Source organism: Ursus arctos, unplaced genomic scaffold (assembly GCF_023065955.2).
Source record: "Ursus arctos isolate Adak ecotype North America unplaced genomic scaffold, UrsArc2.0 scaffold_22, whole genome shotgun sequence".
In the NCBI taxonomy this organism is placed as follows: Eukaryota; Metazoa; Chordata; class Mammalia; order Carnivora; family Ursidae; genus Ursus; species Ursus arctos.
Window position 1 is genome coordinate 49,951,632 of NW_026622897.1, and position 16,110 is coordinate 49,967,741.

The 16,110-nt window shown below is 46.6% G+C and overlaps 1 protein-coding gene across 1 annotated transcript in view; it reads left to right on the forward strand.

The window, feature by feature from the left end:
• The window catches only part of TENM4 (teneurin transmembrane protein 4), a 593,869-nt gene that overhangs the window by 508,384 nt on the left and 69,375 nt on the right, over nt 1–16,110 (forward strand). The window contains 1 exon segment of the mRNA XM_048217331.2: nt 11,288–11,407. Within this exon segment, the coding sequence (XP_048073288.2) occupies nt 11,288–11,407 (120 nt within the window).

Genomic DNA, 16,110 nt, shown 5'->3' on the forward strand with positions numbered 1-16,110 from the left:
AAGCCTCTGGCTACATAGCACAGAGAACAGCCTATCTGGACATGCCGCACACCTTCCGTGTCCATGTCCCCAGTGTTTCCAAGTCCTAGGCAGGAGCCTTTCTCCTCCAAAACGATCCCTCCTGGCCGACCACTCTCAGTCCTGCTTCTCCTTTGCCACAATCAATGGATTCATTTCTCTGATATATAGTGTTATGAACAGTCAAGGGCTCTGCTCTTGTGTTAACTTTGTTGACCAGGAGAAAGTATTCCAGAGGGTTCCTGTGGGAGATGACTCAGCCCAAAGCAATAGCATTCAGTGGCCAGGTTGCCCACAGGCTTGGGTGATCTGACCTGTGGCCTGGGAGCTCATTCTCCCTGAGTATCTGAAGGACGCAACAGCTACATGAAGCTAGGAGGTCACAGAGTGGTGGCTTCTGAGCTCAGCAGACTCAGCAGATACAGCCTGAGGGCCCAGGAGACACTAGCAGCTGCCAGGCCATCTTGTCATTCGACGCCCCCAGGTGATGTCAGGGTACCATAACAGCCCTGTCAGTGCCCTAGCTTTGATGTATGTTAGAGGGGATCCCCACCCAGCCTCAGAGATCACATACCTCGCCTGTAAACGAGGGGGTTGGATTCAGTCACCCCCAGGACACTTCTAGCTTAAAAATTAAACTTCTCCCATTAATCGGAAGAAGATTGTGGATTTTTCCCTCTATCTTCCCAGACATACACAAGTAGTCTGAGAGGAAAAGCTTTTTCTGAATGATCTGGAGTACTTCCCTGTGATGTTTATTCCACATACCCAGCAAATGATCTGGAAGCCTCTGGTAGAGTCTAAACAGAACCCAATTCCAGTCGGAAGAACAAAAGTCACGGTATATGGGCAGAGCCTGGAGCTCAGCTATAAGAGTAGGAAAGTTTGTGTGTCATACTGGAATGACTTGGTGGGCAGCTCCCCTTTTTATCCTGTACTGGTTTTACTTCTAGATACAAGGATTTTTAAAAAGTTAAATTGTATTCATTCCAGAATGTGAGCTACTCAGACCAGGGGGTTGTGTCTGATTTATTGTTATTTAACTGCTCAGAATATAATAGGAAATAAGACAGAAACTACAGGCACTGCCCTCCTGTAGTTTCCATAAGTAAATAAGAAAATGGATGAATAAATATCTTCCCCACTGCCCAGCACTGTGTGTAGTACATAGTAGGTGCTTGATTAAAGTTCCAATAACTGAACCGTATTCTCATTTACCAGGCCTCTGTCTGCATTTCTCTTCCCTTTGGGCTGATTGTAATAACTATATTGATTTTTTTTTTTTGCTTTCATCATTTTCATCCACTCGTTTATGTGATATTCATCGATTTCTTTCCTCAACATTTACTGAACGCATCCTATGGACCCAGTCCTGTGCTGAGGACTGGAGTTACAAAGGTGGAAAGAACATGGTTGTTACCCTCAAATAATTCACAATCTAGAAGAGAAGAGGAGATGTTTGAACTAATGAGTACACTTTAGTGGGATAAGTATATTGTGCTGTGTCCACCAACGGAGGGAGTGACTTCTTTGTACCAAGGAGATCAGAAAGCACTTCGCTGAGAGGCAGGCCTTAAAGGAGAGGTTAGTAGGAATGAGAAAGACATTTGAGGTAGGCGAACTAGCAGAGGCAAAGGCAGAGAGGCATGGAAATGCATGCCAAGACAAGGATATGAGAAGTAATTTAATATAGCAGCAACAGAGGGTATGAGAATGGAAAAATGGGATGTAACCTGCAGAGGCCAGCAGGGGCCAGATTCTGAAAGGTCTTATATGCCAAGCAGAAGAGTTTGGACTTTGTCTGGAGACTGTGGGATACTGCAGAACTGACGTATGCAGCACGGAGTCCCTGGTGATATGGTCAAAGAACAGTGATAAAGTTTGGACAGTTGGGGAGCTCTTAGCTTTGCAAGGTGCCTCAAGAGATCTGGTCCAATTGCCTGCCCACCAGTAAGTCAGGAACATTAAAAGTTAAGTGACTAGATCCAATTCTGTTGGTTTGGGCCTAAGGTCATTTGAAAAAAAAAACAGGAAGCAGCTTTGGAATGAGTTAAAAACAATGAAGCACAACTAGAAGTTGACTTCTGAATATAATAATATGGAGCATATTCAAGATTCTTTCATAAGAAAAAATCACAAACACACACCATTGTAACTCCAGTGCAGTGCAGTGGTCCCGAGCGGGGTGCTCAGGGCGGTCCATGAGGAACCGGGAGAAAATATTAGAGCATCCACATTTACTTTTGATCTTAAAAAATAAGAAGGACAAATGTTTTACTCATGTGGAACACTAGTTTTTCACTGATTTGCTCCCTTGGTCCCAATGTTAGTTGGTAACAAGATGATCTTAGAGAGACAGTGGACCTTTTGCTGGTTTAATCCTATTGTATTACAATATGACTACTGTGTGTGCATGTGTGTGTGTCTGTGTGCGTGTGTGTGAAAAATCTAGTTTAACTAAACTTAGATATAAAATGGCGCGGTGCTTGTAAAGTAGCTACAGATCAAACACAACAGTGTGGGTCCAAGCAAATGAGAATAGCAGAGCTGGTACCTCTAGTAGAGTGTTCGTCCACTCCACCATGAAGATAAACCAATAATGATCATTTTCAACCGATCTAACAGAAAAGATAACCAAGATTCAAAATTTTCAAGAATCTAAAAATGTCAATTCGAAGATTCAACATTATCAAGAAGCCTATTTGAAATACAGGCACACCTCAGAGATACTGCTGGTTCAGTTCCAGACCACTGCAAGAGAGTGAATATTACGCTAAAGGAAGTCAAGTGACTTCTTGGGTTTCCCAGTGCATATAAAACTTATGTTTACATTATATTGTAGACTATTAAGTGTGCAATATAATTATGTCTGAAAAACAATGTATATACCTTAATTTAAAAATACTGTATTGCTAAAGAATGCTAACCATCGCTTTTCGTGAATCATAATTTTTTTGCTGGTCAAGGGTCTTAGCTTGGATGTTGATGGCTGCTGACTGATCGGGGTGGTGGTCACTGAATGTTGGGGCGGCTGGGGCAGTTTCTTAAAATAAGACAAGAATGAAGTTTGCTGTATTGATTGACTCTTCCTTTCATGAACAATTTCTCTGTAACATGTGATGCTGTTTGATAAGCATTTTACCCACAGTAGAACTTCTTTCAAAATTGGAGTCAATCCTCTCAAACTTGCCACTGCTTTATTAACTTGGTTTATGTCATATTCTAAATCCTTTGTGTCATTTCAACAATCCTCATAGCATCTTCACCAGGCGTAGATTCCTTCTCAAGAAACCACTTTCATTGCTCATCCATGAGAAGCAACTCCTCACCCATTCAAGTTTTAAAAATCATGAGATTGTGGCAATTCAGTCACGTCTTCAGGCTCCACTTGTGATTCTAGTTCTCGTGCTGTTTCCACCACATCTGCAGTTACTGCCTCCACTGAGGTCTTGAACCCCTCACAGTCACCCATGAGGGCTGGAATCCACTTCTTCCACATTCCTGTTCATGTTGATATTTTGACCTCTTCCCATAAATCACGAATATTCTTCATGGCATCTAGAACAATGAATCCTTTCCAGAAGGTTTTCAATTTACTTTGTCCCGACCCGTGAGAGGAATTGCTATCTATGGCAGCTATAGCCTTATGAAACATATTTCTTAAATAATGAGACTTGAAAGTCAGAATGACTCCTCGATCCATGGGCTGCAGGATGGATGTTGTATTAACAGGCATGAAAACAACATTCATCTTGTACATCTCCATGAGAGCTCTCAGGTGACCAGGTGCATTGTCAATGAGCAGTGATATTTTGAAAGGAATCTGTTTTTCTGAGCAGTAGGTCTCAATAGAGGGTTTAAAATATTCAATAAACCATGTTGTAAACAGATGTGCTGTCTTCCAGCCTTTGCTGCTCCATTCATGGAGCACAGGCAGAGTGATTTAGTGTAATTCTTAAGGGCCCTAGGATTCTCAGGGTGGAAATGAGCACTGGCTTCAACATCAAGTCATTAGCTGCATTCGCCCCTAACAAGAGAGTCACCTGTCCTTTGAAGCTTTGAAGCCTGACAGTGACTTCTCCTCTCAAGCTATGGAAGTCTTAGATGGCATCTTCTTCCAATAGAAGGGTTATTTCATCTACATTGAAAATCTATCATTGAGTGTAGCCACCGTCATGAATTACCTCAGCTGAATCTTCTGGATAATTTGCTGCAGCTTCTCCATCAGCACTTGCTGCTTCATCTTGTACTTTTATGTTATGGAGATGGCTTCTTTCCCTAAATTGCATGAACCGAACTCTGCTAGATTCAGACTTGTCTTCGGCAGCTTCCTTACCTCTCTCAGCCTTCATAGAATTGGAGAGAGTTAGGACCTTGCTCTGGATTAGGCTTTGGCTTGGTTTGTTCTGTTGTCGTAATGTTGTGGCTGGCTTGGTCTTGTATCCAGACCTCTCAGACTTTCTCCATACCAGCAATAAGTCTGCTGTGCTTATCATTCGTGCGTTCACTGGAGTAGCACTTCTAATTTCCTTCAAGAACTTTTCCTTTGCTAACTTGGCTAACTGTTGCAAGGGCCTAGCTTCCAGCCTACCTCAGCCTTCACTACATGCCTTCCTCACTGAGTTTAATCATTTCTAGCTTTTGATTTAAAGTGCTGGAATGCTTAGGAGCCATTGTAGGGTTATTAATGGGCCTAATTTCAATACCATCGTGTCTCAGCAAACAGGGAAGCCTGAGAAGAGAGAAAGAGACAGGGAACAGCTGGTGGAGTGGTCAGAACACATGCATTTACCAATGAAGTTCACCATCTTACGTGGGCATGGTTCATGGCTCCCCAAAATAATGACAGTAGTAACATCGAAGTTCACTGATCACAGATCATCAGAACAAATATAATAATAATGAAAAAGTTTGAAATGTTGCAAGAATTAGCAGAATGTGACACAGAGACATGAAGTAAACAAATGCTATTGGGAAAATGGCGCCAGTAGACCCGCTTGACACCGGGTTGCCACAACCCTTCCATTTGTAAACACACACTGTCTGTGAAGTGCAAGAAAACCGAGTATGCGTGCGTGCATTTTTATCCATTAAACCTTGCACCAAATGCATATGATTCTTTCCAGTGTTAGCTAATGATGGCCGCACAGGTGTATAAGTTACTACTAAATAAAAGTACATCCAGAGAGCCTGATCAGACATGATGACAGAAAAGGTGTATAATGAAGAAGTTATACGAGCCTGCTCTGGTGATATCAACTCTGATTTTTAAGGCAGCGCAAACAAATTGAGATTCTCCATTGTCTAGGTGTGTATCTGTGCCAAAGGGTAAGTAGTTTGAGAGGTGAAATGACTTTCCCGAGGTCTCGTGGATAATGAGTGGTCCTTAATTTGAATCCTGGCTCTCCAGCAACTTACAAGAATGGGCAAGTCCGTTCCCTGTCGAGACCTTATTTTCTCACCTCCACAATGAGAAGTAGGAAAGTTTAGAAAGGAAGGGCTCTTCTAACATGTCATGACCTGGTGGCTTCCCAAGAATACATGTATGGATGGAAGACATCAGGCTAGAAAAGCTGGTTAAGGAAACTGAGGCAGCTCACTGAGGTGGAGAGCCAGAAAGAGAGGACAGTGGAACAGCTGGTGTGGCCAGGCTAGAAGGAAGGTCTTGGAGGCCACAGTGAGGACAGGGTCAGGCTTTGACGGGAACCCCCTTGCTGGGGGTCGTTTGATAGGCCATGGAGAGGGCTTCTCATGTGAGTCCAAGTGAGGTTCTTACAAGACGTTGAGTAAAGTCTAGTAGATGCTGGAAAGATCCCCAGTCAATCAGCATGAGTTAGCAGAAAACAGTTTAAGGATCCGTGTAAGTCAGGCATATAAAATCTATTTAAAGTATGTAATGCAAAGGAGTGATTTGCATAAACAAGGGTGGCACAGAGTAACCAATACTTTAAATCAGAGAAAAGCAAAAGTTCCTTTTTGCCACCTAGATCCCAAGTGATGATTCCATTCTCCTGAATACCAGTTTCAGTAGCTATTTTCAGTTAAAATCTAAAAAGTTGAAGCTGCAGCTTTTCCCCCTTCACCTGCCTTTATCTGCTTCTGTAATGTGCACTGAATAACAAATCTAACTTAATTCCTGGCGTTCACTGTTCAAAGTCTTCAAAAAAAGAAGTGCAGACAAGGAGGCTATCAGTTCCAAGTGGTACGGCTGCAAGCTGAGGTGGGGTGGGTCCCCCAGGGGAAGGAACCGAGGCTTGGGATGCCATGTGGACTGACCAGCTAGAACCGGCCAGCCCCTCCAGCCCTCTGTTCCTTGGCCAAATCCCTAGCAAGCTCTCGTGGCTCCGTGTTCTTGGGCATCGCCCCCACCTTCAGTTCCAGAAACATCAGTTCTTTATTCATCCAGTAAATAATGTATCAAGAGCTTGCTCTGTGTTCTGCATTCAGATTTCAGAGCAAACACCTATTTTGGTGGAGGCATTCTTCTGCCCGCTTAAAAATGAGCGTCACTCGTGCTCAATGCCAGGAATATAGCAGTGAAGGGGATGTGGCGCCTGTCTTCAAGGAGCTCATGGTCTGTCGGGGAAGAAGATTGTCCCCGTGGCATGACAGCACTGAGGTGTTACAGAGGCAGGCCAGAAGGGTGGGGGTGGGGGCTAGCACTTGGTGAATGCTCCACGTGGGTCCTGAGGGTAAGCAGCTGGTTTTCCGGTGAACAGGACAGGTGGAAGTTTCCATAGAGAGGGAACAGCCCAGGGCTACATGTAAGTATTGGGTGAGCTCCATGAAGATTCTGAAACAAGGTGGAATAGAGCTACTGAGTTAGATTGTGTAGCCCTATATTAAAACCATTATACATTCTTAAACACGTATTGGATTTTATTTGACTCCAGGATGGGAAAAATTTCAGCCTGGATAGACAGTTGAATGGCGGTCCAGAGAGGTCAGATGATTCCCCAAAGTAATACCGTTAGTTCCCAGAGTTGGAACTAGGGACTGATTCCCTGCCCAGGGCGCTTCCCATCACACCCCCACCCCACCTCTCCCTGACTGACACTTGAGGGTCATTTCTTATTTGCTCGATTGTGTTTTGAGGTGTTCTTGTCTCCCCAACAGTTTGCTCTCTTGACCCCAAACCTGGCCACTGTCCTTGGGAGGCGTCAGGCAGATCTCCGTCCTCAGTGGCATCAGTAGGGGCATCTCAGTCAGGCCCTGAGTGTGGGATTGGACTAATACCAGCATGTGTGATGCGCCCCTCCCCCCTTGGCCTGGCACGAGCGCTCCTTCCTGGCAGAGTTCACTCAACCTAATTGCTTGTTTTGTACCCCAGCTGCCTGACATATGCCAAACCCATGTGTTGACTCACTTGTGTCCGAGACAGCCACACTCGAGCATTTCCACTTGGCTCTCGGGAGCTCCAGCAAGCAAGTGGGGACTGTAATTCATGCATTTACAACCCCAGCATCTAGCTTATTAAGTAGGTGCCCCGGTTTTTAATTCAAAAGGATTTTAGTGACTGCAGGTACACCACATGTGGTGACAGGGAGGACTTCGAAGTAAGAAGTCCTAGCCTGGCGCATCAGTTCAACCAGTTGAGGTCTTTGCTATGTGACCTTGAGCAAGTCTTTTCGCTGCGTTTCAAGCACTTGATCAAGTTTTCACCTAGCAGATACTCATAGAGCAAGAGCCCATGCTCACCCTAGCCACTGAAGATGTGGTCCCAGCCCTCCTCCGGCTCGCACGTACACGCAGATGTGTGAATTCAGCTCTGTAAATGTGAATGATGGAATTCTATGACTGTCACAGCCGTGGAGAGGTACTTGGAAGTATCTAGAGGAGCCTCAAGGAGAGGTGATTAATTGCGCCAGGAAGAGTCAGTAACAGCCTCGCTGAGGTGATGACAGCTTAGATGGGAATCTGAGGACAAGGAGAAAATAATACCCCAAAACTCCATGATACCCAGACAGTGACCAAGGGAAAGCCAAACATGTCAGACATAGGACTGGTCATAAGGGGGCTGTATGAACCAGCTGGGGGCCAAATTTGTGACAATGAGCTGCACCCCATGTTACGGATTTCTCACCACGATGGTCTTCCACCACAGAATTTCGAAGTCAGAGCAGCAGCTATTTCTTAGCCACAGTGACCCTTTGTGTGGGGTCAGTGTCCCGTGCTGCACAGAAGCTGGCTCGTGCCAGCTCGCAGGAGCCGAGCACGAGACATTCAGGAATTCTGCAAGCTAGTGTGTGAACATGACTGTTGTTAAAAATTAAATTATAGGAAATTAAAATTAAATAAATTATATTCAAAATAAAGATAATAAATAATTCAGACTTATCACTTCCTAATTATTTTACTGTATTTTACTATTCTCTCTGCTCCTGAGCTTCCTAGGAAGATTGTGTCTCTGTGGTGGAAATACTGTGTAATGGGGTCCTCCCGTGCACCTCTTCCCAGCCCTGGGGTCAGTGGTATCTCAATAAGAGCGTGAAATCAGCCACGGCGGAAGTATTTACACCACAGAAATAGGCAAATGCTGCAAATTCAAGCTTTTTCTCTTTTGAAAGCCGATCATTAAACATTTACCAGTAGGCCACTGTTGCTATCCGTTAGATAAATGGGAAAGCATTTGGAAGCCCGGCACCCACACGTTCTCAAGCCTCCCTGGACAAAAACTCGTGGCAGGAGACACATTTCGGAGGCCACCACAGAGCGGACTTCTCCCATCTCCTTTGTCCCAGAGAAGCCTTTATGTTAAATTGGGTCTTCTCTACAACTGAAAATCATGGTCAAACAGAAGGGGGATGGAAGTGTTTTTCTGCAGGACTTCATTCCTGAGCCAAATGCCTGTTTTGGCAAGAGGCCTCTGCGATGTACAGGGGTGCAGGGAGTCAACTTAATCTTCTCCAGAACCCAAAGCAATCCACAGGAGCCTGGGCTGAAATTGCATCTGCTCTGGCTTGCCCAAGTGAAGGCTGAGTGATAGCCAAATGGTGCTGATTTAATGCTTCCCAATTATCAGGAAATCCCCAAAGAGAGAGAAATCGGAGGAGGCTGGCCCCCACGTGCCTGAGGTGCAGCAGCCAGGGCAGCCCCCAGAAGGAAAGCCTCCCCCGAGGGCTGGTGATCGTCCAGGCAGAATCTGAAGGCGCATATGTCAGGAGAAGGCTGGATAGGAGCCAGCTCCGGGAGATGAGATCTGTTAGTAATTCTCTGGAAGGACAAAGTTCCAGCAATAAGAAATTCAATTTTCCTCCATTAAAGAAAGCATCTCTCAGTACCAGCTGAATACAATTGATGGAATAAATCTTTCCCATTAGTGGAGGGATAATTTCACATAAATGTATTGGGAGACCTTCAGAGCAGGACTGAGAGTCTTTGCTGAGCCTCACCGCTTAACTTGTTTGTCATGTAATTGCATTTAGACCAAGGGCCTCGGAAGGAAACCACTGACTGAATTAGCATTAACCAGATTGTGTGTAGTGAGGTGAGGTGGGGTGGGGTAGGGTGGGGCAGGGCAGGGTGGGGGAGGGGAGCTTGGTGCATTGTGGGTAGTTGTTCTTGCCTTCAGAAAGGACAAGCTGACACTAGCGAGACCAGCTGCTTACAAGCCTGGTGCTAATTGCTTTTCTCATCAAACAGAGAAAAGTTTATCACGCTAGGAATGTAGAAATTAAGTACCTAATAAAGCAGAGGCTGAGTCTGAGATCTTTTTTTCATGAATGCCCACAGGTCTCATCAGTAGCTCTTCCCTAGGCCAGAAAAAAAAGAGCCTTCTGAACCGAGGCAGGTGGAAAAAGTCGTCTGGATACTCGCGCCTGCGTAGTTGCCTCAGATTTGTCTTGTCGGTGAGGGCTAGCTCCCCAGTTGAGCACATTGCTAGTGGTAAACAAGCTGCTCTAGAATTGGACCCAGAGTTGGTAGCCATGGATTCGAGGCGTGGCTCTGCCACTACCCTCCGTGTGGCTTGGGAGCAAATAACATAACCTCTGTGGACCCCAGTTTCCTCCTCTTCCACCAACTCAGTGATTTTCCAACTCGTTTTTCTCTGGCTTTTCCCAAGACTAAGACTCCAGAGCTGCCTTCAGAATCACCCCAAACCTCTCTTTCATCTAGAGATATCTTGTTTTTATTTGTTTTCCACTTTGGGTCCTTATAAAATAGCATCTGGTAAGAAGATTCCATTTCTGATATATTTGAAAAACCATCATTCTAGATGATCTCTAATTGTCCCACTTACTCAATCCACCATTTTTTTGAGACAATGGCCTAGTACTCGTTAGGCATTTCCAGGCATTGCAGAGAGAGGGAAAGAAAGAGCCCTTGACCCTGCCCTCAAGGAGCTCACAATCTAGTGGAGAGGAGAACCGTGTACCGTGTGGTAGGGTAGCAACGTGTTTGTGTCGGGCTTTGGAAGAAAGTGACTAGTTCTACTTAGGGCCATCAAGACAGGCTTGAGGGAAAAGGTGTCATCTGAAGCTGAATCAGGAAGGATGGGAGTGTTGGGGGAGGGGTGCAGGAGTGGCACCTGCGGCAGAGGGGAGAACACTGCACAGACACAGAGGCCTAGGCAACAAGTGCCCGGCACGTTTGGGGAAAACAGAGGGTGTGTTGTCTGGAATATAGTGGGAAAGCTAGAGTGGGGATATTGGGAGATGCGAAAGGTTCCAGGGGGACGCTAGCATCAGTCCTTCTCCTGTTTCTAAAGCCCGATGAAAGGAATTGCTGTCTACCCTGTTCACTTTCTTGTATGCCCACCTCTGGTGAGGGTATTAGTGACCGTAATAACCACTGCCATTTATGGAGCTCACTCTGGACCAGGATGCAAAAACAGAGGCTCAGAGAACCATCACGTCCCTTCGCAACTGAAAGGACAAACCTTCCACGGTTTTCTTCTGCAAGTGGCAGAGCTGAGAGTTGAACCCACGTCACGTGACTCTGGATTCTCACACATGACTCCACCATGCAGCCCTCTTGTAACAGTTTGTCTCTTTATGGTATAACATAGTGTCCTTAGAGAATGACCTCTGAGTAAGAAATCTGAAAACATCTCCCAGAAATAAGCCTTTAGAGGACACTTCAATATCTAAAATTGGGACTCTGAAAAAAAGAGGGTTACTACTCCTCTTGAGTGAAGACGATGGGTCTCTGGGTGCCAGGATATGTCTGAGCAGCCTGTCTTCTGTCGTCTGACCTCCAGGGGTTCCCTGCCAGCCGGGGTTCTGAGCATGAAAAGCAGATCACGTTATTCTCTCTTCTCTACCCACAGGCATGCTTGTGTCATTCGTGGTCAAGTGATGACATCAGATGGGACCCCGCTGGTTGGTGTGAATATCAGTTTCGTCAATAACCCTCTCTTTGGATACACCATCAGCAGGCAAGATGGCAGGTAGGAGACCTTTTGAGGACCAGGGTTAGTGACGGTCCTGCTGATGTGGTCATGCCACACAGCTGCTGCTGGATGACAACATGGAAGGAGGATGGGACCTGCGTTCAGAGCCCCAGTTCTATAACTCACTAGCTGTGACAGCTTGTGTCTGACTCTGGCCTAATCCCTTTGGCTAAAAATTAAGCAGTTTCTTCTGCTCTGGTTCTCAGAGTAAGCATAGGGTACCTTCTGTATATTGTCCTGCTCCCTGGCTTATAATATAAGATACGCTCACATGGACCACTTTCTACAGACCGGACAACTCCAGCCATGGTAGTAGCGTTCCTGCTGTGTGGTTTCCATGTGCAGCCACTAGGTTGGCCACAACCACCATGGCGGCCACTGGGAACTCTGCCCTCTGGGTCCCTGTGGGAACCATCAGGAGAGGGAAGTAAAGTTTCTTTAGTGATTCTAGCTCTTCCATTTGCTAGAACAATCGGACACTTCTCCTCACCTCTCAAGGCCTCAACTTCTTCACCTGTGAGTGGTCCTAATACTAGCATCTCACAAACTGGTTGTAAAGATTACGTTCCGTGATGGATGTGGAAGCACCTTGCACACAGTAGGTGTTTAATAAATCTCGCTTTCCCTGCCCCACTCTGCTTCATTGCTTTATTGCCAGGGTCTGGCACAAGGTAAGGACACCATAAATATTAGCCGTTTATTAAAATTACCAATTATTAAATGATGAGAAGGTGACGATTACGGTACAAGCCATGGGACTATCTTGAAGAAAAGGGGAAGGGAAGGAGGAAAGTGGAATATTTAGGCTGTCAGCGGTGACGGGTCCTCGATTTTTAATAAAATCAGGTGGCGGCAGTCCATCTGGCTAAGCGTGGGCCCATAAGGTTGATTTTCACTCTGTGTCGGAAATTATGCTCCAGCCTGATTGATTTTAGCACCTCTTTAATCCCATATCAGATGTGAACATGTCCCGGCCGAGGTGATAATGAAGTAGAGGCTCATCTGTTTGTAGACATGTGTGCCTCTTAGACAGCGTGGCAAGCTTGGCATGGGGAGCCCTCTCCTCCCTCCCCACCCTGCGAATGGGAAGGGGCCCAGCTAGAAGGGGCCGGCTGCCGGGCCCCGGAATAATCTGCCCAGGCCAGCCCAGCGCACGACCCCCTGCCCCGCACACATCCCATCCCGGGACGCACGTCAGTACAGACATTCGCTACAGCATGGGGGAGTATCCCTTCTCGTGCTCTGTCTCTACTGCCTTCCAGCTTGGGGCTGCCTGCCGTATGGAAATGGCAGCTGTGAGCACCCCAGGCAACAGGTATTCTGGCTACATCATTACCTGCTGTGAAACAGTCATCAAAAAGGAGCTGTGGGGATTGCTCTTTTTTTGCCATGACACCTGCCCGTCGTTCACAGGAGAGGGCAAACCGCCAGCCCTTCGCCCTGCTGTGCTGGGTCAGGGTGGGTCCGTAAAACACCCCAGAGTCACGTAAGTCTGGTGGCCCTTGGGAAAACCCACTGCACCCCCTCCAGGCTTCGATTCCTCCCACGTGTGCTGCCCTCTGGGATCTCTGTGGCCTCTTGACAGCATGGGAGGGTCTGGGAGGAAGTGTCAGCCACATCTCGTGCATCAGCCTCCTGAATCACATCATAGGAACCAGAGTTGCTGACGCTCAGAGCTTGAGTTTCAAAGCAGGTGTTCCCAGTGCTTGATGGGGCTTGACTTTGCTTCCCAGCGTAGACACTGCATCCCGTATAGCAGAGTCATTCCGTATTCCCCAGGTGCCTGAAGATCCCGGTTTGTGTTGGGTGACTAGGCAGCGCCTCACCCATTTCCCTCCCGCTTCCCCGACTCGTTCGTACCTCTCACACCCCGGGAGAACCCGGAAGGCTAGAGACGTCGTGCACAGGTGACAGGATGTGCGAGTTCGGGGAGCAAGTCTCCCTCAGCTTTGTCTCCCTCACTTTCCAGGCAGGCACCATGCTCCCCTCCCTGGCCCGGCTCCCCCTCACAGCCCCACCATCCCGAAATGCTAGGCATCTAGTCTTAAACAGAGCCACAGAGATCATTAAAAAGATGAAAAATAGAAGTCATCAAGACAAATTTTACAAGAATAGCAGACAAGAGAAGCAGTTCAGGCTCGTTGAATTGAAAAATGGGGTTATACAGAGCATGTTGTCCTGGGAGTGGGGCCCTGGGCTTTTCCCATCCGTGATCGCATCTGTCTAATTAATAACTCTGCCAGTGATCGTCATCAGCAACGTCATCTTACACGAGGACACTGAGGCCCAGACAGGTGATATAACTCACCTATGGAGTTAGCGACAGTGCTTGGACCGGCCGTCAGCTGTCTGCGCTTCCTCTGAGACCCAGGCCTTACCTTTGGCGTTGGATTCACACCCATGTCCACAGCAGGGTTTCCCCTCCAGGTGATCAGGCCTGGATCTTGGCAAGATCCAGTTGCACCCAGCTCTTGGTGACCTCGAGAATCCATTTTCTCATGTTTGTCTTCGCTTCCTCCCCACACTTGTCCTCTCACGAAAGGAGCTCGCAAGTCGGGCCAAAATTCTGTGTGATGGTTAAAAATGCTCTGTCAAAGTACAGATGCTGTTCAGTTCGCTGGCAGGAAAGTCGTTCTCTGGGTATTTCCCCAAAACCATGGATATTCTCCTAGAGAGCCAAAACCTAAACTCTTGATTCAAAATAAACTCCGTCATTGCTTTTTGAAGGATGGTGCTGTCCCGCTTCCTCTACCCGAGTGTGGGCCTAAAAAGGGCTGAGTGGTTTGAAAAGCAGGCAAAGTGGGTGAAAAGCTTCAGCAAAGGACGGAAGAGTCAGGCTCTGGAGGCTAGAAATCCGAATCTGGGGGCGTCGTCTACCAAGAGCAGGGTTTGGCACTAGGTCTGGGCAGTTGTGCAAAATCCCTAGAAGAGGGACGAAGAGCAGACTGGAGCAGTGAGCGCATCCCCACAAGGTGTATTTATCAGCGACAAAGGTGAGGTGCTGTGTTAGAGTCTCTGAAGCCAAGGGCGTGGGTGAATGTTGGGGTGACTTATAATAACAGCCAGAGTAAGAAGGAACCCAGGGTGTTTAGCAGACAGTCAGTTCAGAAGAAATTGACAGCGGCACTCATGCATTCAGTCAGTAAACTATAATCATCAAGCACAGTGCTAGGTTCTAGAAAGACGGAGGAATCATTGTCTCCAGGCTGGAGCGTTGAACGCATGATTCCTGTGCAGTGTAAGTGGGCCATAAAGAGGAGTGTACATGGTGCCCTGGGAGCCCAAGGGAGGGAGCTGGGATTCCATCTGGCCAAGGAGTTAGCAGGAGCTCTCCAATCAAAGAAGCAAGATGACGACAGGCCTTGAACATGCATCCTGTGGATATTAAGGAAGGCACTTGTTATAGTGAGCGTTGGGTGTTACATGTAAGTGATGAATCCTTAAATTCTACTCCTGAAACCAGTATTACACTATATGTTAACTAACTAGAATTTAAATACAAAATTGGAAGAAAAAAATTATAAAAAAATAAAACAATGAAAAAAAAGGAAAAGAAAATGTATCCTAAAGTAGTAGCTAAAAGAATTTTGTCCAGAGACATCACAGCCAGGAGATGGCAGGTGGATAGGAACACTGTTTCTAAGTCCTGAAGGACTTCTGTCAAAGGCAGAAGGGACACACCAGTTTGAAGTCACCCCAGCAGGTAGAACAAGGTCCCATGGCTAAGTAGCCATACGGAGAGGCACCCAGGCTCCATTCCAAAAAAAATGCCTAACTGTCAGAACTAACCAAAGACGGGACAGTCCTGCCGTGGATATGGCAAGTTGCTCATCCCTGGAAGCATGCGGTAGGAGCCTACTGGCCCCTTGTGTAGAAGAAAAGCATCAGGCTGGAAGAGGGCCATGCACAAAGGCTGGGTGGCCGGCTCTCAGGGTCACCACCAGAGATCTCACCTCCGTGGGGAGCTCAGGGCAGTCTTCCTCTTCCCTTTTCCACTCCTCATGGACTGTCATTCTAATCGTGCCATTTTGTAATCCCAAAGGCCTGTATTGACTCATCTATCACAATCAGAGCTAAAATTGCCGTAGGGTCGTAGAATCCTAGTGACTTAAGAATAATCCATTTGAAATTTAAGAAGCAAAACAAATGAACAAACAAAGAGAAAGAAGCAAACAAATTAAAAAAAAAAAAAAAAACCCTGACTCTTAAATTCAGAGAACAAACATGGCTGTCAGAGGGGAGGGTGGAGGGGGGATGGGTAAAATAAAGTGGATCAAAAGTACATTCATCTCAGTGAGCCCAGAGAAACGGATGGAATCGTTGAAGCATTTCATTGTATACCTGAACCTAATGTAACGCTGTATGTGAACTGTACTTGAATAAAACAATCCATTTGAACCTTCCCATTTTAGAGATGAGAAAATTGAGGCTCAGAGAGGCTAAGTGATGTACACAAGATCACACAGGATCTGTGGCAGAGGCAGGGCTGGGCTTAGGGCTCCACACACCAGCGCAGGATTTGCTCCTCCTGGTTCTGATGTTCCCCAGGCCTCAGCTCTAAGAGGCCGTACGTGCCCGAAGCAGCAGAGCGGGGGCGAATCAGCCGGCCTCTGTCCTGGCACATGGCTCTCCGTGGCAGTGCTGATTCGTGTGGGTTAGGGAAAAATCTCTATAGTGAGTCATTTTGATAAAAAACAAAC